The 26,436-nt window shown below is 42.6% G+C and overlaps 2 protein-coding genes and 1 long non-coding RNA gene across 6 annotated transcripts in view; 1 reads left to right on the top strand and 2 right to left on the bottom strand.

Annotated features, from left to right (window-relative positions):
• Window positions 1-977: 977 nt before the first annotated feature.
• Window positions 978-2,866, bottom strand: LOC125307684. Its single transcript, XR_007195752.1, has 3 exons — window positions 2,821-2,866; window positions 1,841-1,964; window positions 978-1,242 (listed from the first exon to the last, which is right to left on the bottom strand). It is a non-coding gene; the product is annotated as an uncharacterized LOC125307684 (long non-coding RNA).
• Window positions 2,867-6,548: 3,682 nt separating this feature from the next.
• On the bottom strand, window positions 6,549-9,960 carry znf365 (zinc finger protein 365). 4 transcript variants are annotated; one of them, XM_048263748.1, is made up of 3 exons: window positions 9,475-9,960; window positions 7,701-8,292; window positions 6,549-7,314 (listed from the first exon to the last, which is right to left on the bottom strand). In XM_048263748.1, exons 2-3 carry the CDS (start codon window positions 8,243-8,245, stop codon window positions 7,176-7,178), a joined length of 684 nt encoding a protein of 227 aa, XP_048119705.1. In that variant the 5' UTR covers window positions 8,246-8,292; window positions 9,475-9,960; the 3' UTR covers window positions 6,549-7,175. The 4 variants fall into 4 exon arrangements, with proteins under 4 accessions (XP_048119705.1, XP_048119706.1, XP_048119708.1 ...); XM_048263749.1 differs by having other exon boundaries at window positions 7,701-8,254; XM_048263751.1 differs by having other exon boundaries at window positions 9,592-9,960.
• A 100-nt stretch (window positions 9,961-10,060) lies between these two features.
• espl1 (extra spindle pole bodies like 1, separase) overlaps window positions 10,061-26,436 on the top strand; it is a 57,045-nt gene continuing 40,669 nt past the window's right edge. Inside the window, exons 1-9 of the mRNA XM_048263729.1 lie at window positions 10,061-10,254; window positions 11,147-11,245; window positions 15,128-15,349; window positions 16,526-16,606; window positions 18,102-18,827; window positions 20,937-21,026; window positions 23,283-23,394; window positions 25,377-25,504; window positions 25,754-25,980. Coding sequence (XP_048119686.1) covers window positions 11,165-11,245; window positions 15,128-15,349; window positions 16,526-16,606; window positions 18,102-18,827; window positions 20,937-21,026; window positions 23,283-23,394; window positions 25,377-25,504; window positions 25,754-25,980 — 1,667 coding nt within the window. The 5' untranslated portion in view covers window positions 10,061-10,254; window positions 11,147-11,164. The remainder of the gene's footprint in view (window positions 10,255-11,146; window positions 11,246-15,127; window positions 15,350-16,525; window positions 16,607-18,101; window positions 18,828-20,936; window positions 21,027-23,282; window positions 23,395-25,376; window positions 25,505-25,753; window positions 25,981-26,436) is intronic.

Raw genomic sequence — 26,436 nt, 5'->3', positions numbered from 1 at the left:
AGGGTTGGTGGCTGGAATTTGGGTTGCAGGGGAGTTCACAATCTTAAAAGCTTTATATTAAACGGTACTCTATTGGATATAATATCCATATTTAAGTATAGAATAACAATTTTTTCTCAAATAACTATGCACCTGTGTTAAAGCCACCTTGGTGCTGGGTAGTTACCCACATCAGGGGAGAGGCAGGGCCACTGTCCTAAACTACCAACCCAGCAAGCTGGGTTACATAAATTACCCAACATGAGTAAAAACAACCCCACAAAGTGACCCAACAGCCTCAACCCACACTGTAAAAAAAAACTCTCTGTGTTTACTTAAAAAAACAAGTCAACACATTTCACTAGCTTTTTGAGTAATTTCAACTTGACAGTGAAGAACTCAAATAATCAAGTTAAATCAACAAATGCTCCCCAACTTGAAATATCTAGTAATGCAAACTTAGTATTTTTGAGTAAGGTGGACTTACAGTAGGTTAGCAACTCAAAAAGTCAAGTTGAATCAAGTGCTTTTAACTTGAAATATCTAGTAATGCCAATTTAGTATTGTAAGTAAGGTGGACTTACAATAGGTTGGCAACTCAAAAATTCAAGTTGAATCAAAAGTTCTTCCAACTTAAAAAACAAGTCAACACATTTCACTAGCTTTTTGAGTAAGTTTTACTTGACAGTAAATAACTTAGATAATCAAGTTGAATCAACAAATGCTCCCAACTTGAAAAATATATCAATTCCAACTAATACATTGACTCTAACAAGAAAAAACAAGTCTAAATAACAACTCAAAAATCCAAATAGATCTAACAATGTTTTTATTTTTAGCCAGTTTGAACACCCCTGACCTACAGTACCCTCCAGAATTACTGGCACCTCTGCTAACGCTGACTAAAAAGAGGAATATTAAATCATCTTTTAGAAATTGATCTTAATGCCTTAAGTTAAAAATGAGGGAAAATCCAACATTTAAGGACACCAATTTTCTTTGTGAATGAATAATGTATCATAAATAAATAAAAGTTCTTCCTTAAAATACAGGGGTCATAAGTATTGGCACCCCATGTCGTGCAGGAGTCCGCATAGGTAGGCCAGTGCAGATGGAAGATCCTTGATGTCCTGTAGAACAACAGTCTCTTCCAGGACGATGGCGATATTGGTAACAGTGTCTGGTGCTTTCATGGCGAGGTCGTCTTCAATGACGGTCAAGATTCCAATTTTCATGCCTCTAGTCCTCCTCAGCATCTGCATCCTTGGTGGAAAAGCACAGAACTACATCACTAAATTTGCAAAAAAAATAAATTAAAAGACAATGGTTCTCCATGAATGGTGCAGCTCAGATGTCTTCTTAATTCTTTTTACTTAAGGCTGAGACACTAGTGAATAGGGTAACATTTTTAACTAGCAGATATCACTATGAAACTTTCCCAGTAGATTACTTACATTAATATGAGAAAATAATGTATTACAAGTTTTCTGTAATTTAGTCTTTACATATGCAAATTAGGCAGTATCTAATAAAATATCGATAATTTGCATACATTTTAAAACACGTTGAGTTCATCATTAACTGGTGCACCTACTGCATTTTCGAGTTCCTAAATGTGAAGTGTTTGTGCTTCCCTACTTTTTGTGTCGCAAAGTTTGTACATTGCCAATGCTATGGTGCAGCCTACAAATGGACAAGTTATAGCTTCACCACGGCGTAAATGTCCTCCAAGATGTTTAAAAGTCCACTGCACTACAATCACATTGGAATGTACACGATTGACAACTGAATGTAGTTTCGACCTGAGGTGATTTGTCTTTTGCATGGTACCGTGCCAAATTAAATTTTAATGTAAGCTTACCTGAAGTCTTAAAGATGCACATGCACTTGGGGTGGAGGCAGAGCCAGCTTTTTCCCTGGTGACCGTTATGAAGCCTGTAATGGGTCAGGAGGGTCTCTACATCCGGGTGAGAAAATGGACACTCCTGCAACAACAAACAAGAGTAGAAAATTATTATTTTTATATAGGTTTGTAGTGCAGTGGACTTTTAAACATCTTGGAGGACATTTACGTAGTGATGAAGCTATAACTTGTCCATTTGTTGGCTCTGATCAAGCATTTTAAGGGAGGGCCTCGATGGTAATGTGGGGTTGCCATTGTTTTATGTGCCTGCATTCTATTGACATATGTTGCATTAAAAATTACATTTCCATTTAATTTTTCAACCTATATGCAGCGCCTCTGCAGATCGAGTAGCAGCAGTTGCAAGACATTGCTAAAAACTTTGGGAGGGAGTAAGGTTTTAATCAGGGGGTTTAGCTTACTCCACAGTGAGCTAGCTATCCTCGCTGGCATCAATACAAAGGTCTTTCTATAAAGGTGAATATTTTAGGAACATACATGTTTTCAGCAAAACAGGGAAATAGCTAACCAGACAATTATACTGATAATTGAGCTGTAGCAGCTTCTGGCTATCACTAGTTGTGGAATTAAGCTACTAAGATTAGCTAGCAGGCTAGCTTAGCCTAATAGCCACTATTTCAACAACACCACACTATTTCAAGAACGTTCCTTGCTGATATCCATTTTACACAAAATTGTTCCTGAAAGTGAATGTTTTAGGAACATCCTTGTTCAGCATTACCGGTTATGTCTTCCCAGAACATTGCAAGCTTTTACCATTCACAGTCATAACTAGACATCACTAACGTTAGCTAGTGATAGCTGCTAACGGAATGTGGGCAGTCAGATCAGCAAGCTTAGCTAAAGCAACACGACACCGAGAAAGACTGACTATCATAACAATTGGATATTGGATAAAACTAAATGCCTTACTTTACCTTTGACAATGCTGTTGTCATTTGCTCCACGCTGCATACAGGTAGGAAGGTGACTGGCTTCTGTCCTCCTGACAAATTCAATCTGCAGCCCACAGTTAGCCTTGATACATTGGGAAACAATGCGCGCCGGCGCCAACTTGACTAAGAAGTTCAGTGAACTTTGGGAAACTTCTCTCTTATAGATACTTAATTATGCAAGTTGAGTCAACTCAGTTTCTTAAGTTTGTTAGGTGAATTTCCCAAATTAGTTGTAAAAACTTGTTATAATGAGTTTTACTACACTATTTGATTATTTGAGTACTGTTTAGTCAGAAAAGTTATTTGCCAGTACTAAAGGCAAGTTGTATTTTTTACAGTGCAGCGTAAATAAAAAATAACTTACTGTAGAATTGTTTAGAGTGTGGAGGCTGCTTTCTGACCTCAAAGTGCACATTTAGCACTGACAATTGTGCAATAGGCTACAGCATGGTTGCTGTGGGGACATTTCTTATCTGTAAGAACTGGGAAACTTTTTAGGAAAATAGATTCAATCCAATATCAGAACAAAAACAATTGCAATCTGCTGTGAAACTATAAGGCTGTGGGGTTACAAATTACGCCCAAGACTGCAACAAGCCTGGGAATTTGAGACCAATTTGAGAGTGTATTTGAATTAGCTGAGAATTGGTCTGAGGTTAGATAAGAGCCCATGGATGTATTTTCTAAAACTATGGGAGATTTTTTTTTTTGTGGGAGAAAGTTCCAGGGCACTGTGTTTGCCACACCCTTGTCACTGTGTGGCCTTATAGATTACCCAGGCTAAAGTAACATCAGTGACTTCAAAAAGGAATATTTTATAAGGTCCAGTCAAAGCCCTGATTAAATACTGAGAATCGTTAGTAGGCCTAGGCTACTACAGTCCAGGTCCACACTCCAATCAACTACCGCAGGTGTTCAACATTTACATTTACATGTATTCATTTAGCAGACACCTTTTATCCAAAGTGACGTACATAAGTCATACAAGGGCTATTGTCCCCGTATCAACTCGTTGTTACTGTAAGTGTCTTGCCCAATAGCACAACACCCATAATCAGGCTATTGCCTGCTAGTCCAGCTCCTAACCACTGCGCTACCACCGTTCTTCTACATAAAGTTAATCAAGAGAAGTTATATTAAAGAAAATTGTTTTTTAGCAGACAAATAATTTATTTCACCTTCAGAAATATAGGGCCTACCACAGATGTGGAAATATGTGCGTCCTTTGAATTTTGCAAGTCTAAAATGTCCCTCTGGATGAATAAAGTACCTACTTACCTACCATCTATCTATCTATCTATCTATCTATCTATCTATCTATCTAGGATAGTTTTACCACTTAAATGAAAGAATGAGGGTAGGCCTATGGTCTGATACCTGGTGAGGATTCCCGACACAATTTGTGCTGGTGATGTTTGCAGTCTTTCACTGTCAGAGTCAGACACGCATCACTTAGCCTACAGGACACACTCGCGTGGTCAGCAGCACCTGTTAGAAGAGTTTAAAAGTGGGCTGGCCTCATTGCCAGTCATATTCACAATGTTGTTTCAAAGATGAGCACAGTGAAAAAAATACTTTTAACAGAAAACAACCCAATTATTCAAGTTTATGACTGTCATTAAATATCCAGAAAAAAATGGAGGCTCGCTAGATGGTGGAATCTTTCGCCAGAACTCCAAAACAGATGACAAAGCAAGCGTTTCGGCTATCAGTGTTCGCAGAAAGGCATGTCAGCGAAAAGTCCTTAATGCGGAATGTATGGGGAAATTTAACAGCAGTTGGAAGGTCAGTGTGATCCTTTTGGATAGTTTTGCCAGTGCCCGCAAGTGATCTTGGCAATGCGTTAAATGTCATTGTGTTCACGTCTTCACATTACTGAGGGTTGAAGATTGTATCTTAGTCACGGCTGCCCTCCTGTGGTTAAAACCTGGCCAGGTTTTTTTTCCGGCCAGGGTCGAGTTAGAGGCTTTGGTAGGCTACAATTGTGTGCTTCTACCGTCAGTCTCCAGGAGGGGGCGATAAATATCCTCAAGGCTCAGTTTTTTCCATTGTGACCGCAGATGTACTCAGACGCACGCGGACACACACACACACACACACACACAACCTAGCAGAGCCTTGTGATGTGTGAGGCATGCTTGCATGCTTGCAGACAACCCCTCTGCAGCCTCAATTTATACTCAAAAATACTTAAATATTCACACGCAAATACACTATATTTGCATGTGAGTCAAATGTTTTGTTTTTATTTAGTTGTATATATTGTTATCTGTACGCATATCAGACCCACTCTTTTGATAGAGAGGGAACAGTTTTCACCAGTATTAATTTAGTATTTAATAATTAAAGAACAGTAAAGCAGTTTACAAGCATTCATTGATATTAAAGATTGGTCTAAACATCAACATAGGGAAAAAAGCCTACTAAACGGACCCATATCTATAGACCTTTTCAACTGTATAAACAAACATGTATGTTCCTAAGGAATTTCTGGTGGCACAGAAAACATCATTAAGCTAACGGCCAACTATTTGTTTTCATTTCAAAATATCTGAGTTGATTTTGAACGTTTACACTGGAAACCCTTTAGGAACAGAGTGAAAGGGCCTTTATGTGTAAAAGAGTCTAATAAAATAAATTCTCTCTGATATGTGAATGCACCTACAGCCTCTGTCACTAATAGTACTGTAGCTGGCCAGACCAACTCACCGGAAACTATATAGGCGCTGGAAATATGACAGCAGTTATGGAAAAGAGTGACACTGGAAACAAGACTGACAGAATTACATGGCACTGACAATGAGTGGAAACTGGCTAGTGAGAACATTACCGACCAGTGAAAATATGAGTAAATATCGCCGCCATGCTGTGAAAATGCTCTATTAAAATATAAATTATATACAAACTTTGTTCCAGAATATATCAGCAGTATGGGAATCATCCATGGACATTTTTTATATATCAGCAGTATGGGAATCACCCATGGGAATCTTTCCGTCTGAATCATTTTGTTCTCTATGCCATGAGCTATGTGCTCCATCCCTGTTCTGTCAGAATAAAGGGATAAAGGGAAGGAAAGGAGAGGGGCTAAATAGTATGACATCAGTACTGTAGGTGTTAATCAGACATATCCTAACATTATATAATCTAAACTAGTTTAAATTTGGTTGTGACATCTGACCTGCTGTGTGAGTCATATATAAGTATAAGTATATATACTGTAACGATCTCTCCCTCAGACAAGATTCACCTTTGGCCAGGACGGCCATTTATTGGAACAGGAAGACTCAGACACAATCAGACATACTAGGATAACTACATTGGGCAACACAGGGGTAGTCTCAGCCGCACATGTAACACACAATAAGGGTTTACCACACACATCAACAGGAGGATAAGCACAGGAGGTACAACCAAAGAGACTAACACGCTAACAAATACACAACATGGTAAACTTAACTACAACTATTATAACCGACATTACACATTATAGCATTCACTCACACTGCATTCTGGGAGACACTCATTCAACGTTAGACATGAACATCCACCGACGCTACAATACTCTTTTGATCCCGTGAGGGAAATTTGGTCTCTGCATTTATCCCAATCCGTGAATTAGTGAAACACACTCAGCACACAGTGAAGTGAAGCACACACTAATCCCGGCGCAGTGAGCTGCCTGCAACAACAGCGGCGCTCAGGGAGCAGTGAGGGGTTAGGTGCCTTGCTCAAGGGCACTTCAGCCGTGGCTACTGGTCGGGGTTCGAACCGGCAACCCTCAAGTTACAAGTCCGAAGTGCTAACCAGTAGGCCACGGCTGCCGCTGTTATAGTTATAATCCTACAGCACAGTCTTATCCCTACAGCACAGTTATAATCCTATAGCACAGTTATAATCCTACAGCACAGTTATAACCCTATAGCACAGTCACATTCCTACAGCACAGTTATAATCCTACAGCACAGTTATAACCCTACAGCACAGTTATAATGGGCGCATTGTTAAAAAAATAATCGTGCAAAATAAGAAAATATACTTTGTGCCGGGTGGAAAACGAGTTTTGCGCCATGTGCCAGGGTGCACAATATGGCCCATAATCCTACAGCACAGTTATAATCCTATAGCACAGTTATAATCCTACAGCACAGTTATAATCCTACAGCACAGTTATAACCCTACTGCACAGTTCTAATCTTATAGCACAGTCACATTCCTACAGCACAGTTATAATTCTACAGCACAGTTATTGGACACCACAGAGAAGATCAGGGCGCGGCGCTGCAGCAGTCGGACCCAGTGGAGATCAGGGCGCTGCAGAGTCTCTATGAAGCTCCTCAGGGTCTCCTGTTAGCGCAGCTTTCTGCCACATGGAGGCGCTGCAGCAGAGTCTCTATGAAGCTCCTCAGTGTCTCCTTACTGCACATCTCATGCTGAGCAGCTAATGCCAGCCAGCTCTGCATACCCAAGACCTCACTGTAGGACACACATACACACACAGCAGAAACATACACAGACATTTAAAGAGAGGAGACACCCCTGCTGAAAAAAACAGACTTACCAGCTTAATGTGGTTTGCTGGTTGACCAGCTTGTTAACCAGCTTGTTTGACCACCCTATGATGGTTGACCTGCTAGACCAGCAAAACTCTTGCGAGTGTGTGTGTGCGCATGTGTGTGAGTGTGTGTTTGTGAGTGTGCGTGGGTGTGAGTGTGTTTGTGCATTTGTGTGTTTGTGTGTGAGCGTGCATGTGTGAGTTTGTGTTTGTGTGTGTGCGTGGATGTGAGAGTGTGTATGTGTGAGTGTGTGTGCATGTGTGTGAGTGTGTGTATGTGCGAGTGTGTGTGTGTGTGGGGGTACACCTCTCTCGCTGCTTCAGCTGGTGCTGTGAGGTGGCCAGCTGTTGTCGTAGTGATGCGATCACCATGGCAGCGGAGTGGACCTGCCTGCTGAGCCTGTGTTGCTCCTCTAACAGCAGGGGGCACTGAGCATGCTCAGACTGCAGCTGCTGCTCTGCCCTCTTCAGAGCCACCCACAGACGCACCTGTAGCCCCGCCTCCATAGACACGCCCCCATAGGTGTGATCCAATGGGGAGGGAGGGGGATGGGCCTTTGCTGCTGTGGTTAAGGGTGTGGGGGCGGGGTGTAGCTCTAGGAAGGCAGGCCTATCATCTTCTGGGCTGGGGGGCATGGAGATGGGCGGAGCTCTGGACACAGGTGGTGTGGAGAAGGTGTGGCTGAACTGCAGGTGAGTCCGGAGAGCGGTCAGGCTGCGGAAGCGCGTGCTCTCCCCACAGCGCGGGCAGCGGAACGGTAGCACCGCCACGCTCCGACACGCTGGCGCCTTCCACAGTCGTTCACGCCCACAGGGCCGCCGCCCAGCCAGCGTCTGCATGGGCTCCACCATCCCTCACACCTGACCAGGAGAGAACGCAGCTGTCACCAGACAGGAAGCTAGAAAGAAAATATGTATAACAGGAAGCACAAGATATAGCCTAAGAGGTTTTAAAGGTGTCAGTCAGGGATATTATGCGATTTCAAACTCTTAAAATTTTTGTCACATTCAGCAATCATCTCACAATCACTAGCTGCCCATTCCGTGAGTTCACTGTAAAAAAAAAAACGGTCTCTATAGGCAGCCCAGGGGGGTATTCCATAAACCTCGCTAAAGGCCAAACCTGTCTTATTTCGGTAAGTCTCGCTAATTTTAGTGAGAGTTCTGTTCCAATAGTGTGGTTTATGTGAATCCCGGCTTGAAAACTGGGAATTTATGCCACACAACTAGCCTGGTCCGTAGCCTGTTAACTTTCAAGCTTAATTAAGCTGTGCTGCAAAAAAAACATCAGTCGGAAAACTCTGATGTCCCAAAAGACAGTTCTGTCAACCTGTGCTTTCATGTTCCATCACCTGTTGCCTACAACGTGAAAAATAGAAGTTGAAACTTTTGAAGAACTGAAAATATGAACTTTAGGCGTGTGGTAGTAATGTTGCTACTCTGACTCATGCGTTCTGTGATGGTGTAACATGTAGCACCACCACGGCATAGCAATCGTGTGTTTTCTCAGGTTCGCTTCCCACACAAAGCTTTCACAGCTTATCACCTTGATAATGACAATGGCAATCTAAATTAGGCTATACTCTCTAATGAAAGACATGTCCTACTGTTGATAAAGCCTGCCCACAAACAAAAACGAGACCCTGAATGGAATACTGGGGATAGGGTGAGCTACCTCTCTGGTGTGTTTGGTTTGGTCCTTGGTTATAATATAATGAATAATGTTTTTTGCTGAAAAATGTCTGCTAATGAATGTAAACATAAACACAAACAAATGCAACTTCCTGTGCCTTTTTTATTGTTTATTAAGAATAATATTTTAATATTATTAACTTCCTGTGCCTTTAAATGTATGAAATAATAGAAATGCTTGTTTGCTGCATTGTTTCCCCATTTGAACATACGTTCAAAATAATAGATTTTATCCCCTTACCCAAGTTATCATGACAGTTAATAGTTATTATGGGTGACTGAGGACATGTATCAGTGTAAAGCATATAGCCACCAGAGGGCGACACTGACTCAGTGCATAAATCTACAGCAAATTGTTAAGTTACCAAAGAGGAGGTGGTATTACTTACTTCTGTTGACTTTTAAAATCTCACTTTGAAGAAGTTGTCAGGTCACTTTATTTCTAAAATCCTCCACACTGACCTTGTGAAACAACACAACATAGGAAAGAGCTGCCCATAGCCTACCCTTTTACAAGTCCTCGACCCTTATGCAGCACACGATATGATCCTGTTAATCCAGCTTCTGTGTAGCATTATGAGAGGCCCAGAAAAACGTAGAAATTTGCAGCAGCAAAACGTATGCTTCATTTATCAATGTCGTTACATGATTCAGGGTCCGATCTAAACGCATTTTCATTACAGAGATTGCAATCCTGTTAATGTTAGATCGCTCAGCGTTTCCGTCCTCGAGCATGTATTTGATGAAAGTCATAATTTATAAATCTTGAATTTAATTTCCTAAAAATGTAATTTCTTTGGCGATGGTTTACACATGATATCGACAAATATCCGTCGAAGACATACGACGACTAGGCTTCTTGAATCAGACCACACTTCCTCACTAAACTACGCTACCCAAAATTCATCGGTGTCAAAGACGTTGTTTCCTGGTTCTTTCCCGTCTGCCTTTGCGTTTGTTTTAAATAACGAGCGCCATTTCTCTGACAGGCGTTTTGACAACACTACAAGAAGCAAGGACCAGTCTGTTCGCTTCGGTTTGAGTGTACTGGTTCACAGACCTTTACCGAAGGACATTTAGCGGACAGAGATTAACGTTAACGCTAGTTACAGTTTGTAGCGACTTAACATACCCATAGACTGACATTAAATAACAAGGCTTTCTACACGGTAAGAATAATGTCAACGTCAATGTCCAGTTGCGAGCATAGCTAACGTTGTCTTAGCTTTACAGGCCGTGTACTACAGCTAACATTAAGTTACGAACGTTGCCTGTAGATTGCTAACGTTAACTAAACGTTAACTTACATAAACTAGAATTGAAGTTGAGTAACATTAAATTCAGAAGTGAACAAAGAAGCCACAATGGAAGTTAACTAAGTTAACGTTAAGTCATAACATGGTATAGCTAACGTTAACCATTAAGACAGTAGTAGTAAATAACGCATGAGATACTAGAACGAAGTTGATGAACACATTAACGGGTAGAACTAATCCAATAGATCAGGAAGTGTTGGCGATTTGTTGAGGAATACAGTGATACCTCAGACGTGTGTGTGTGTGTGTGTGTGTGTTACAGTGTTGCAGAACTGTTAAAGGGACACCAGGCAACGTTTTCGTGTTAATTAATCATCTTCGTAAGTCGGTATATGGTTAAATGACTCATTACGGGGCGAATGAAGGCTCTCTCGCCCGCCCCTACTGCCTGTAGGAAGAATATCCCACTTGCAAGTTCGGTGTATCCTACAGGCCGACCGAAGCAGGATCAGTTTACAGCACAGAGGCAGGCTAACGAAACGCTAGAGATTGTTGCAAACGTGTGTATAATGGCAGAGCCAGCGAAGAAGCAGTAGAGAAAAAGCATCAGGCTTGCCTGGTGTCCCTTTAATGTGAGGTGTGTGTTACAGTGCTGGAGAACTGTTGATGTGAGGTGTGCAAAAGTGTTGGGGAACAGTGTTTGAGGTGTGTGTATGCTTACAGTGATGGTAGAATGTGTTGATGAGGTGTATGTATGCTTACAGTGATGGTAGAATGTGTTGATGAGGTGTGTGTTTGCCTGCAGTGCTGGGAAGCTGTGTTGATGAGGTGTGTGAAGACAGAAGATTTTGTCCGGAGGATTTCCACCTCAGCGGATGCTGCAGCTTTGCACAATGAGCTTGAGGTGACTGAAAACACGCACACACACACGTGCACTTGATATTTGCGTGTCAGCATAATAGGCCAGATATGTGATCCATTCATGCCATCTGGGAATGCAAGGGGCCGCCCCCATCAGTGGCGCAAAAAGTGGGTATGCGCTATATGCGGCGCATAGGGGCACAGCACCATGAGGGGGCCAAAGCGATGGTAAAAATAAATAAATAATATATTTGGTATTTTCTATATGTAGCTACTGCTGTCCATTTCTAAATCATTTCAACATTTTCTCAATGTTCTATAACATTTTAGAGGACTAACAGGCTAGATGGAGCCCTATCTCAAAAATCCAAATATAGAAATAATATATTTGGTATTTTCTCTATGGAAAAAAGATGGATACAACAAAAAAATCTGTTGTAGGGAAAAGGAGATGGCATGTCAAAGGGATGCAACAGCAGTTAAATAAATGAAAGGCAACATTTAAAGTGAACATTTTCTCAATGTTCTAGCTTAACATTTTGCCAGAACTTAGGACTCAGGAAGTTCGGTCTGGCAGGCTTCATTGTGGTAGTAGCCCTATAAGGCCGGACCAATCAAATCTCGATGAATGGACAGGTAAGCGCCTGGTTCCATTATAGATTAGGCTTATGTTTGAAACAAAAACGCTGTGGTTAGAAGGATACATGGCTTTTAAGACCCCATATGGAAAATTCATATTATTTAATGAGGTTGTATCACTGAAAACTATTATTTCTGAAAACTTTGGCCAAAGTTGAGATGTGGGGGAAACTTGTGGTTTCACTTTCATCAAGGGAAAACAGCGCTGTTGCATTGCGACATGTTCCCTCGTTCGTTTGAAATCTCTGATTGACCACCTGTTCGAGGGATTTGCGACAGCCTTTCCCAGCTGTTTAACATGTTTGTAGCATATCACTGTTCAAGAGAATTATTTTTAAAAACGGAGGGGATATAGGAGAAGAAGGATCGCGTGTTTTCTTCCTACACCTCACGGTAAGCTATTTTGTTGCTCTGATTGGTTAGGTCTATCCAATTGAGTGCAGAGGCATTCCCCCCCCTGTATCGGTTGAAACACGCCCCATAATTACGTCCCAATGGAGTAGTATCAGACTCATATTCTGACTAGAATTGAGTATGACTACGTCAGGCTACACTTTCCCAGCTTCCCACCTCTTATTCCCACATGAGGTGACGTGAATGATTATGATTTAGATAGATAGATATTTTATTCATCCAGAAGGGAAATTTTAGGCATCTAGTAAGTTATACAACCATAACACACACATAGATCTCACATAAAAATCACTCACAGAAATGCGAGGGATTTATTGTGAGGGAACGCAAAAGCATTGCGAGGGAATGCAAATTTACGTACAATAAGTTTTTCCAGCCAGCGCGGCCGTATTTCAGCCGTGCGCGTGCAGCTGATATTTTCTGACTGGTTAGTATGGCATGCGAGATTGAAAGCAGTAGGGATGAGCTAGAAGTCACGACCAGAGAGCAGGTCTGTCACAAGGTTGATGGAATACCCCCCAGATGGCAGGTGTGTAGCAAGGATGATGGAATACCCCCCAGGTGGCAGGAAACATCTTGAATTTCCCCTTAGGGATCAATAAAGTATCTATCTATCTATCTAGGTGTGCTTTTACAGGCAACAGGCACCACATGTTTGCTAGGATCACTCATAAATTAACAGAGGACAACATCAGACAATAGCAGCCTGACAAGTCGGCATGTCATATAGCCCACATCCTAAATAAACTTAAAAGGCTTATTAACGCGTACAATGTGAATGAAAATAGCATAGTAAAATAATGAAGAAGTCTGCTATTGGGTAGCCTAGACTACTTGAGTTATTTCTCTGTGACTAAATAATCAATTTTGGACGTTTATCTGCTTTGCTGTTTTATTCTGAATCTCCTTGCAAGGAAGACCATCAAATATATATATATATATATATATATATATATATATATATATATATATATATAATATTTACTATATATCAATATTTAGTCTTTATTTACAGTAGGCTTTATGCAAAGACAAATAGAAAATGACTATTGTTGAGCCGCAGCTTGCCTCTCAACTTCACCTGCCAACACTGCAAAGCACGGACTGACCTTGAAAACTCTCCAACTCCGATCGCGACATCACTCAGAGGCTCGGTGTCCAGGCCATGCCACTGCCCTATTCACTCCCTGAGATGCCAGGCTTAATTACAATTTTGGGGAGTTTGTCCAATAAACATGTAGCTTTTCTGCACTGAGATTAGCCCATTCTGAAGTGCCATTGAAAGGCCAGTGAAGCTGAACCTCTATGGGTTTTTTAACAGATTGTGTCGTCAGAGCAATGTATTAGAAAACAATGATGATAGACGACCATTGAAAACTTACTGTTGAACGAACTAGCCATGAAGTTGAACATGGTCTAGCATACTCAAAATAAACACAGGAGAGTAGTGTTGCAATAGTAGGCCTAATGTAAACACAGGAGAGTAGTGTTTGATTACATTTTTTGTGATAATTAGAGGCCTCCTTTGTAGTCTTAGCACAATCGCCTCTGATGTATGTGTGTTTGAGTGAGGTTGTTTGAGTGTGTGTGTGTGTGTGTCTGTTTGATTAAGGGTTTGGTGTGTGTGTGTGTGCAGTGTTTCCTCTACATTTATTTCAGCATGGCGGCCCGCCACGGTTTAATTAATACCCCCACGGTATCAGAATCAGTGCAGACGCACAATGTAGTTGCAGTTGCTTTTTAAATAATCCTGCCGACGTATCCTCCCCTGCTGGCTGCCGCTCACATTGCAATTTAGTGTCCGGAAGCATAGTAGGCTAAATGCCCTCCGCTGGCTGCTGAAAATTGCCGTTTAAAAATAAACAGCTATTCTAATCCAAGGTACCCGTCTAGTTTTATTCCAAATATATTGTTTTTTATAGACGTTAGTGGCATGCGCTATCAAGAGCTTCCATGTCCTACGCATGTTTGTCAACATCGCAAAAACTAAAATTTAAAAACTAAAAACTAAAAAGGTGTAGCACAGGCTAAGGAAACCCCATTAATTTCTGAAGCTGATCATGTTGAAAGTATTTCCCATATAAGTAGCCTATTCGCTCGCTCGCAACAACAGCAAAAATGAAACTGGAGAGTGGATGTCTCCGCGAAGACGCTGCTGTTACATTAGATGCGCACTCAATCACGAATCGACGTAGTAAAAATGCAACGACTGGTACTAACGAAGGTAAATGGCAAAACTTGGCCAAAAATATTTTGTATGCTCTCGCGGTGATGGCCTAGTAGGCTTAATGTGAATTGCGGACTATAAAGTAAAGGAGATTTGCACCAAATAAAGGCAGTGTGGTTTAATGCATGGGTTAACGTGACGTGAGTCAGACAGAAGATGAGCCTGTCCTTAGTTCCTGAATCCTGTCCCTCTCAAGTCACGTTAGGCTAAATGGTGTGATTAGCTAGAACTATAATAAAAAAAAAACAGGTGCTGCGGCCACTGTAAAAAAAAAAAAAAATCTAGCGGAAACACTGGTGTGTGTGTGTGTGTGTGTGTGTCTGTTTGATAAAGGGTTGGTGTATGTGTTTGCTTGAGGGGAACTATAAAATAAAGGAAAAAAAAAAGGCAGTGTGGTTTAATGCATGGGTTAGCACTGTATGAGCCTGTCCTTAGTTCCTGAATCCTGTCCCTCTCAAGTCCGCGTTAAAAATCTGATTAGCTAGAACTATAATAAAAAAAAAAACACTGACCCACTGGTGTGTGTGTGTGTGTGTGTCTGTTTGATAAAGGGTTGGTGTATGTGTTTGCTTGAGGGTGTGTGTGTGTGTGTGTGTGTGTGTGTGTGTGTTTGAGTGACGTGGCATTCCTTTCCTCTCCCTGCAGGGCTTTCTGGGTAGTGGAGGTGGGCCTCACACTCGAGCTGTGTGTGACCGCATTATCCATGCGTGCTACCAGAGGCTGGGGCTTGGAGCACAGCTGGAGGTGGGGCTTGTCCAGAGTGTGATGCGATTGGTTCAGCTGGCAGTGGGCGGGTACAAGCAGGTGGAGGAGGTGCGGCCGAGTGCTCCTCTCTACCTGGAGAAGATGCTGTTCCACATCCTACAGGTGAGGCCTCCTCTGATCACCATGTGCTGTTCAGCTGTTCCCTCTATGGACATTTGCTTGTGCATACACATGCAGGTATAGGTGAATATGCAGGTATAGGCACACATGCAGGTATAGGTACATACACATGCAGGTACAGGTGCACATGCAGGTATAAGTACATACACATGCAGGTATACATACACATGCAGGTATACATACACATGCAGGTATAGGTGCACATGCAGGTATAGGTGCACATGCAGGTATAGGTACATACACATGCAGGTATAGGTACATATACATGCAGGTATAGGTGTATATGCAGGTATAGGTGCATATGTATAGGTGCACATGAAGGTATAGGTACATACACATGCAGGTATAGGCACATGCAGGTATAGGCACATGCAGGTATAGGCACATGCAGGTATAGGTACACATGCAGGTATAGATGCACATGCAGGTATAGGCACTCATGCAGGTATAGGCACATGCAGGTATAGATACATACAGTATGCAGGTATAGGTGCACATGCAGGTATAGGTACATACACATGCAGGTATAGGTGCACATGCAGGTATAGGTACACATGCAGGTATAGGCACATACACATGCAGGTATAGGCACATACATGCAGGTATAGGTGCACATACAGGTATAGGCACATACACATGCAGGTATAGGCACATACACATGCAAGTATATGTAGATACACATGCAGGTATAGGCACATGCAGGTATAGGCACACATGCAGGTATAGGTACATTACACATGCAGGTATAGGTGCATATGCAGGTATAGGTGCACATGCAGGTAAAGGTACATACAGATGCAGGTATACATACACATGCAGGTATAGGTGCATATGCATGTATAGGTGCATATGCAGGCATAGGTACACATGCAGGTATAGGTGCACATGCAGGTATAGGTACATACACATGCAGGTATAGGTGAACATGCAGGTATAGTCACACATGCAGGTATAGGTACATACAAATGCAGGTATAGGTGCTCTTACAGGTAACATGTATAGGTCCTTACGTTAAGTGTACATTTACCTAACTGTTACCATTTCCCATCCATTGATTTGTGAATGTGGATACACACAACTACACAAATTCTCTACAAATAAATATTTTAGACCACACACACACACACACAGACTGATGCTGCTCCTGTTTTCCTGCAGAAACTAATGAAGGTGGGCAAGCAGCACTGTGCTGATCTGGCACTGCTTCTGTTTCAACGGCTGAAGGCGACAGATTCACAGGTGAGACACCAGGGGCTCAGGATTTGAAGGGTTAGCTTCAGCCACTTAGCATGGCATTTGGCCACCGACATTTTTGAAAACATGGCGTTACATGGTTGCAACTTCTGCCACCAGTTTTTACATGCTGATTGGTAGATGACCGCTCATGCACGAGTTTAGTGTTGGGCATGAGCGTACTCGCGCGTCCACGTTGGTTTGCTCGAACCACAATACCCGAGGGATGCTTCTATCGATAAGCTTGGCTTCATTTTGTTTGCCTGCAAATGTAGCCTAGGTTTAACAACAAGCTGCAAATTCACACTGGGTGCAGCAAAAATCCCAGCTATCCACAAGTTTCCTACATCCCATGTCTACTTAGTTATAGTCATTTTCGTTGGATAGCCTACTGCGTAATAAGCCTACAACCTGTCCAAATATAGCATTTAGGAATCATTATTTGTGTAGCCTAAAGTGACTCAATATTGATTCGCATTGTTTATTATCACACGTTTTTTTAGGAAAAAAGTTTGCACACTCCTTGGTACTCTTTTGTTGAGTCTATTTTCTCACTATTTGGCACATGACGTTTTGACCTTGCGGTCTTCCTCAGATTCATCTTGACTTGACTTTTTTTGTTCAGCACCTGGGATGTGCACAAAGTCTCCTTGAAAGTTATTATCACATATGAACATCACATTAAATAACCTAGGACTTCAAAGACAGGGCAAACTTTACCACCATTCCCAAAATGTTACCCCAACCAATTAAATACATTTGCGCCTATAACGAGGTGAAGTGAAGCGCAACTTCTTTTCCTCTGAGGGAATGTCCAATCTTCATCAACGACATACCGTTGTACCTTACGTTGTCTCCGTCTTTAACGTGGAATCCAATAGGCTAATTCTAGCTGGTGCCGGAAACGAACACTCATGAAACGCCATTTTCGTAAAGATGGCTGCGGTCAATTTCAAACTTTTTGGGCTGTAGTAGCTAGCCTAGCATGGGCCATTGAAATGAATGGGGGCGGGACTTAGTCACACTCTCCAGTTATATATAATACCTCCATGTGAGACACACACACACACACACACTCCCTTGCCTAAGTACCTTTACTCATGGACGTCTGTTCCCTCAGTTTTTTGCTTCTTAAAGCCGTGTTCACATCATCTGTTCTACATTACAATTCTGTAGAATAGATTGTATTTGTGTTCTACATTATGTAGAATAGATTGTATTTGTGTTCACATAATCTGTTCTACATTATAATCCTGTAGAATAGATTGTATTTTCAAAACAGTCCTGAGCATTTTTTAAACGTGTATCACCGGCATGTTGTTCTGCCGCTCAGGGTCAGGGTTAGGGTCAGGGAGGCTTTTTAAAGTTGAAAAAAGTCTAACTTGTCTAGCATAGGGGTGCTGAAGCATCAACTCCTAATCATGTTAACTCACACCACTATTTTGGTCAATATTGAGATCACTGTGAAATTAATGTGTGTGTGTGTATGTGTGTTTGTAAGGAGGAGGAGTACCAGGCGTTGGTGCAGAACTGTTTTGCGCTGATGTGGAATGCTGCAGGTGGTGTGCGGGAGTCGCACACACCTGAGCCGACAAACACACCTGCGCCGACACACACACTGCGTGTGAGGCTGGAGGCGCTGCGCTTCCGGCTGTTGCAGGAGAGTGTGTGTGTGCTGGGCGGCCCCTCCAAAGGGTGTGTGTATGTGGAAGAGGCTCTGATCCAGTACAGACGGGCCTGCGGCGGCCTCACACACACACACGCTGTCACCATGCTGCGGCTGCTCCAGGAGTGTGTTCTGGGTCCACTGTGGAGCGTGGAGGAGTGTGTGAGTGACCTGGGTCCGCTGTGTTTTCTGACGGTCAAGGTGTGTAAAATGCTTTGTGGGGCAGAGCTCTGGGATTTGGCCAATCAGCAAGTGGCGGAAGCTGAGGGGCGTGTCCAGGGGCAGAGGGAGGAGCTCTGCTCAGCCTTGCAGCTCTGTGGTTGGTCGGTTCAGCTGCACCGCCTTTTGCGCACTTCAGAGTCAGACGGAGGCCACACCTATGCAGCATGTGCGCAGCTGCTTAGCAACCTATCCGTCACCATGGAGACCCACAGCCAGCCAATACTGGAGGCGTGTCAGCTGGTTGTCTGGGCAACTGAGACGGGCCCCAGAAACGGCATGGAGGCGGCTACACTGCTGGCGTGCCTGAACTTCCTGAAGCAGCACCAGCAAACCATACTGGTACACACACACACACACCAACACCAACAAACCATATATGCACTCCAGATGGTACACATACACCAACAAACCATACACACACTCTAGACCAGTGTTTTTCAACATTTTTTGTGCCACGGCACTTAAAATGTCCCACGGCACACTAACATCCTGTGTGAAGAAAAAATGAACATACCATAGCCTAAAATTTCAAATAATACACAGATATGGCCTTATTATGGCTTCTATGCAAGACCTGCTCAATAAAACACAATGGCCGCCTCTGTTTCATTTGTAGGTGACTATATCTAATTTAATTGTTGTTATGAACTGGATATGTGATGATTCTGTGAATACTGGATATGGGGCCCCCGTTGTACAATGCCTGCATACCACAAATAGTGCAATCATACAATCAATGAGAGCATGTGGTTATAAATTCTTTGATGCAACAGTTGCTTTTCTGGACCAGTGAGTGACATTTGGGTAATTTTCTGCGGCACACCTGATGATCTCTCACGGCACACTAGTGTGCCCCGGCACAGTGGTTGAAAAACACTGCTCTAGACGGTACACACACTAGGGATGCACGATATATCGGCGGCCGATATATTATTGGCAGATAAGTGAAAAAATGAAAATATTATTATTATCGGTCAGATAACAGAATTCTGGCCGATAATTTGCGCCAATATTTATTTAAAGCCCTAATTTCTGTCTGGCGACGCTGAGCTACTTGAGCTTGGTTGGCTATACTTTTTTCTCAATATAATGTCAGCGGTGTGGATGTATTTCATCACTCTAACAAGATATGTGGATCTGCGTTGAATCTGCGCATCCCAAAATCCTCTCGTGAATGACCCGCCGTTTAACCTAAGCAGAGCGGAGCTCAGCCCTATCTAGAGCCGTCATGTGCTTGTGTGTTTGCGCTTTACCGCGCTAGTCGGAGAAAAACAAATAAACAAACTCAACACACACACACACAAACACACCCAGAAGTGAGCAAACACAGCTACTCAAGGTTGTCATATCGGTATCAGGCATGAAAAAGTGGTATTGTGCCATCCTAGTAGTTAGCGCCACTTGAAACCAGATCAATCAATTGTGTTGAAAACACAATTACAATTCAGCTCTACTGATCTTCTGCTGCTACAAATCATGCTACAGTTACATATGTCTTATAATTACAGATATATATTTTTTATGTATTTAAAGTTACGTAAGGGATAATGTATAGAACGCCGGTCATTATTGGGAAAATAAGTCCCGACAGGGCGAACCGGACCCCGACATTATCACGCTTATTACACGGCTACTTGCCAAAACGAAATAAACTCCCCACGATGTGACTCTTTAGCCTACATAGCCTAGCCTATTTGTTACCGTTCATCGTGGCATTTGCTGAGAAACAAATAGTTCGCAACAACACACGCTGAACTTGAATCAAACATTCTTTAGAACACAGCTGATCAACCGTCTGCTTTCACTTGAAGTTCCAGTCCTTGCGTAGTGATATGAAAGACGTATCAGAAGCACAAAAGCCGTTGCCATTGACAGCGGTAATTATATGTTTGCAGCGGTAATTACATGAAAATATTTTACCTTAGAACTTTGGGAAATCCCATTCAAGCCAATGGAGCGTTCTACTAGCATTGTGAAGAGCCGTGTAATAAAGATCAATGCTACACATGTATGTCTCCCCACAGTTCTGGGGGGGAGACATACATGGGGGGGGTTCTATGGAGAATGTGACTGTACATCTGTGCAAGTTAAAATGACCCGTTGCGGTTGTGTGGTACATTACATTACACATTACAGCTGGTATTTTTCAAATAGATGTTGATCAGTTAGGCCTTCTGAGTGGTTTGTACATTTCCTAATTGAATTATACTCGATTGAAAGATATAAGGGAAAATTGTAATCAATAGAACTCTCGTGTGTGTGTGTGTGTGTGTGTGTGTGTGTTTAGGTTTGTAATCAATAGAACTCTCGTGTGTGTGTGTGTGTTTAGGTTTGTAATCAATACAACTGGTGTGTGTGTTTTAAGTTTGTAATAAATAGAACTCTCGTGTGTGTGTGGGTTTAGGTTTGTAATCAATACAACTCTTGTGTGTGTATGTGTGTGTTTAGGTTTGTGAGGCTCCAAACCTTCAGACTACCCTCTGCCAGAGCTTGTGTCAAGCTTTCAGCAGTACACACACTAGCCTGAAGAAATCAAAGGTGAGTGTGTGTGCAGGTGCTGATATTGTGTCTGTGTGTGTGTGTGCGCAGGTGCTGATATTGTGTGTGTGTGTGTGCAGGTGCTGATATTGTGTCTGTGTGTGTGTGCGCAGGTGCTGATATTGTGTCTGTGTGTGTGTGTGCGCAGGTGCTGATATTGTGTGTGTGCAGGTGCTGATATCGTCAGGGTTCCTACGCAGTATGGAAAACCTGGAAAAGTATGGGATTTGATTTGAGTAATTTCCAGGTCTGAATAAGTATGGAAAAAAGAAACAAGGGTATGGAGGAATATTTGTGTTTCCAGACTATTGCATCTACGGGAGCGTACCTTATGTTCCCCGCTTTGTATGGGACCAGGGAACATAGGACCCTAACCATAATCCTAACCCCAACCCCGAGCGGGGAACATAAGACCCGGAGAACATAGGGATGACCCCGCATCTACAGTACTAATCACCTCACTTGGGTGATAATGAACCTTTCCTACTGCTGTGTAGCTTAACTGGCAGTCCACATCGTCAAGATACAATTACATGGGGGTCCTCAGAAAAAAACCCTGTTCTATGCAAGTGCCCTACACTATTGTGCACTGGTATGTTTGCGTAGCTCTGCTATTTTCGGCTAAAACACTGGTAGACTTTTTTGATTTTGTAAAAGTTACCAAGACAAGGATCCTGCATTATCTGATAAACTGTTATTGCAAACAAATAATAGCCTATTGTTTACGGTGATTTCTGAGGCATCTGCCATCAGTGCACTAGTCTCCAACATATGTAGTAGGCTATGCTGTATCTACAAAGAACTAAAAATGTGAGTGCACCTTCCAACACAGCACTTCTTCAACGAAAAGTATCCAACAGTGGGCAAGTGTTTTCTGAGGGCTAATAAGTTAATAATATACAGCTCTTTACAATGCTAGTAGAACGCTCCATTGACAATGTCTAGAATTATGGTCAGAAAAATGTATCGAAGTTTGAAAATTTGAGTATGGAAAAAGTATGGAATTTTGAAATGGAAAATGTGTAGGAACCCTGTATTGTGTGTGTGTGTGTGTGCAAGTGCTGATATTGTGTCTTTTTGTGTGTGTGTGCAGGTGCTGATATTGTGTGTGTGTGTGTGTGTGCAGGTGCTGATATTGTGTCTGTGTGCAGGTGCTGATATTGTGTCTGTGTGTGTGTGTGCAGGTGCTGATATTGTGTGCGTGTGCAGGTGCTGATATTGTGTGTGTGTGTGTGTGCCAGTGCTGATATTGTGTCTGTGTGTGTGTGTGTGCAGGTGCTGATATTGTGTGTGTGTGGTGCCGCTGCTGATATTGTGTGTGTGTGTGTGTGCATGCAGGTGCTGATATTGTGTGTGTGTGTGTGCAGGTGCTGATATTGTGTGTGTGTGTGTGTGCAGGTGCTGATATTGTGTGTGCTTGTGCAGGTGCTGATATTGTGTGTGTGTGTGTGCCAGTGCTGACATTGTGTCTGTCTGTGTGTGTGCAGGTGCTGATATTGTGTGTGTGTGTGTGTGCGCGCGTGTGCAGCTGCTGATATTGTGTGTGTGTGTGTGCAGCTGCTGATATTGTGTGTGTGTGTGTGTGCAGGTGCTGATATCGTGTGTGTGTGTGTGCATGCGCAGGTGCTGATAGTGTGTGTGTGTGTGCGCAGGTGCTGATTGGGGGCAGCCGTGGCCTACTGGTTAGCGCTTCGGACTTATAACCGGAGGGTTGCCGGTTCGAACCCCGACCAGTAGGGCACGGCTGAAGTGCCCTTGAGCAAGGCACCTAATCCCTCACTGCTCCCCGAGCGCCACGGTTGTTGCAGGCAGCTCACTGCGCCGGGATTAGTGTGTGCTTCACCTCACTGTGTGTTCACTGTGTGTTGAGTGTTTTTTACTAATTCACGGATTGGGATAAATGCAGAGACCAAATTTCCTTCATGGGATCAAAAGAGTATATATACTTATACTTACTTATACTTTGTGTCTGTGTGTGTGTATGTGTGTGCGCGCAGGTGCTGATATTGTGTCTGTGTGTGTGTCTGCAGGTGCTGATATTGTGTGTGTGTGTGTGTGTGCAGGTGCTGATATTGTGTGTGCAGGTGCTGATATGTGTGTGTGTGTGTGTGTGTGTGTGTGTGTGTGTGTGTGTGTGCGCAGGTGCTGATATTGTGTCTGTCTGTGTGTGCGCAGGTGCTGATATTCTGTCTGTCTGTGTGTGTGTGTGTCGGTGCTGATATTGTTGTGTGTGTGTGTGTGTGTGTGTGTGTGCAGGTGCTGGAGGGAGTGTGTTTGCAGCAGGTGATGGAGCGTCTGCAGGGTTCCGTTACTGAGCTTCTCCAGCACCTGCAGAAACTGGCCAATGAGAATCTCCTTCAGCATGCAGGTACCCTAACCCTAACGCCCACACACAGCAGGATAGCGCCCACACAGCAGGATAAGCGCCCACACAGCAGGATAGCGCCCACACAGCAGGATACGCCCACACAGCAGGATAACGCCCACACAGCAGGGCCCACACATACAGTAGCCCACACAGCAGGGAAACGCCCACACAGCAGGGAAACGCCCATACAGCAGGATAACGCCCACACAGCAGGGTGTAACAATTCAACCCTAAATTGTATAAGAGATGAACACTACTAAACTAAGGAAATAATTCGGACACCAGTCATTTGTTTTTAAAGTAGGCCGGCTGTTTAGTGAGACTTCACTATTAACTGAATTCATACATGCAACAAACCCCATAATATTAACAAAATAGCCCCTACCCCAAACAACAGAAATATATTGCTCAGTCCAAGCATGTACATTTAAAACTCGACCACTTTGTTCTACAAAGCCCCAACCCCAAAAGTCACATAAAGTGCTACCGCAGCTCAAGGTGCGCGCAATGTCCAACAGACAAAAAGGAGTCGCTCCTTGAAACAGAAACATGCAATAATCCAATATTCCCGTAATCGAAAATCCACAAAAATTGTTGTTTAGGGATGTAACGATTACTGGTATAATGGTAAACCGCGATAAAAATATTGACGATAACAATTACCGTTTTCTTTTCAAATATCATAATTATCACGGTTGATTACCACGGTGTGGAAACCGTGTGTTTTAATCCTTTCCATCTTCATCTGAAGCTGCTTTTGACATACAGTAGGCCTGGTACAATGAAACAAAACTGATACCCTACTGATTCTGTTGTCTAATTGATGGTTTTAACTGTGATTCGGATTAGGCTACACCTGATTTTCAACGCAAAATGTGCACTGTATCATGTAGCCACTCTACGTCTTTTTATGTTCGCGTCCACATTAAATCCATTCCACTCACGTTATCAGGAGAATACAGTAGCCTAAAGTTTTATTTCTAACACTTACTTTGGTCTCACTCAATGGATCCAAATAACAGAAATAGCAAACTTCAAGTAATGGTAGGGTAAGTTAAGCTATAAGCGCATAGCCAATTAAACATGACCAAGGAAAAAGTGAACAGGACACTTTTTGAAACTATTTCAGCTTGTGTAGGCCTATCAGTGCTTTCTGAACATATTGAACACACTTTTAAAAATACTGTGATAATACCGAAAACCGTGATCATTTTGGTCACTATAACCGTGAGGTTAAATTTTCATACCGTTACATCCCTAATGTTGTTTCTTCTTTTAATTATTAATCTTTAAACTTTTGCTGTACCATTACCTTGTGTGTTTTTACTTACGTACGTTTTATTCTTTACTTTTTAAACTATTCTTTGACTATTGCCTTCCTATACTTTTATTAGCTATTCCTGTTTGCTTTTGTTTGACCTCTGCACATTGAGTGACCTCTGTATGAAATTCGCTATATAAATAAACTTGACTTGAAAACTCACCGGATTTCTCTTTTAAAATCAGATGTAGGCTACGGTATAGTATGAAAATCAGATGATGTAGGCTACGGTATAGTATGAAGTTGGATAGCTACAGAACTCACACCAATGGATTGTGTCTTAAAGGAGCCACACCACTTTTATGACACTGGTATATTGATGCGGTTTGGTTAACTTGTTGCTACTGTGCATGGAGGACAGGCCAATTAAGTTCTGTCCAACATTGGTGGTAGGTTTAGAAACAAATCGGCACATTTTAATCATATCGTAATGCCATTAGCCATGATCATTTTTGGTCATATCATCACATTTTCATACCATATCTCTAGTGACTGGTAACCAAGTTGAGTGGCTGGTAGATTTTGGAATCCACCAGCCACAGTGCCGGGTGGACAACATATTTAATTTCCATCCCTGGTGTGTTGTGTCTACTGTGAATGGGGTTGTATTTGAGTTGTTTAACATTGTGTGTGTTGTCTGTGTGTGTGTGTGTGTGTGTAGTGTCTACTATGAATGGGGTTGTGTTTGAGTTGTTCAACAGGAAATTGCATCTGGAAGCGCTTTCACTGGTCAAACCTCTATGTGAGCAGTTGGTGAAGTCCCGCCCCCCTTCTCTGTCCACTGAGAGGGTACGATCCAGCAGAACCACCTAAAAACTGGCCTGTTAGAACTGTTCCCCCATCTAGAACCGCCTGATTAAAACTGACCTGTTAGGACTGTTCCCCCATCTAGAACCGGCTGATTAAAACTGGCCTGTTAGAACTGTTCCCCCATCTAGAACCGCAGGATTAAAACTGGCCTGTTAGGACTTAGCCATACTGCTATAGTTCTTCTCATTACATTCTTTCTTGTTTATTGGTGCCTGTCTGTGTGTGTAGGTGAACCACTGCTTTCTGCAGGCTGTTCAGAGTTTCCGGCGTGTGGGTGACCACCGGGGTGCGCTGCAGGCAGTGTCTGACTGGCTACTCTGCCTCAGCAAGGAGGAGCTGCGGGATATGTGCAGCATCACACACACACACTCTCTCTCGCACACACACCCCATCAAACTGTGGGCCAAGATCAAAGCTGATGCGGCCAAGAGTGGAGAAGAGGAGCTGCTGCTTCGGTAAGACAATATATATAATGCACACACACATACTATATAATGTACACACACATGCAGGCTTGGAATTTCACCATTTTAGGGGCAAGGCCACTTGGCCTTCAGTTAGGCATATTTGGTGGGGGGCACAAAGGCCACATGTCTCAGCAGTAGACCTGCATAACTGTATGAAACATTACAAAAACATGAAACATGACATATTACATAGAACTGTAAATCATCTGATCATAATATTTACAGATATCTAGGCTATATTTAACATTTATTTTATATTTGGCCTGTTATGAAATCATGTATTGAACAATTTAAGCACAGCTCAGCTTTAAGAAACTCCAATAGCCTAGATGCATGCTTAGCATTTTGTGATCATTAAGGCTACTTTCACAAACTCTTAGTCAGCTGTATATCCTCTGATTTTTACCAATATCTAGGCGATATTTATAAAATTTATTTTGTATT

The sequence above is a fragment of the Alosa alosa genome, chromosome 14 (genome assembly GCF_017589495.1).
Source record: "Alosa alosa isolate M-15738 ecotype Scorff River chromosome 14, AALO_Geno_1.1, whole genome shotgun sequence".
NCBI lineage: Eukaryota > Metazoa > Chordata > Actinopteri > Clupeiformes > Clupeidae > Alosa > Alosa alosa.
Note: the sequence above shows the minus strand (reverse complement) of the source record. Positions and strands in the feature narration are given on the sequence as shown.

Bases quoted from the DNA above. Each gene is read 5' to 3' on its own strand.
- znf365 (XM_048263748.1), bottom strand. From the start codon at position 8,245: ATGGTGGAGCCCATGCAGACGCTGGCTGGGCGGCGGCCCTGTGGGCGT. The intron at 7,315-7,700 runs GTGTACCCCCAC...TGTGTCCTACAG, and splicing joins CAGCTGAAGCAGCGAGAGAG to TGAGGTCTTGGGTATGCAGA.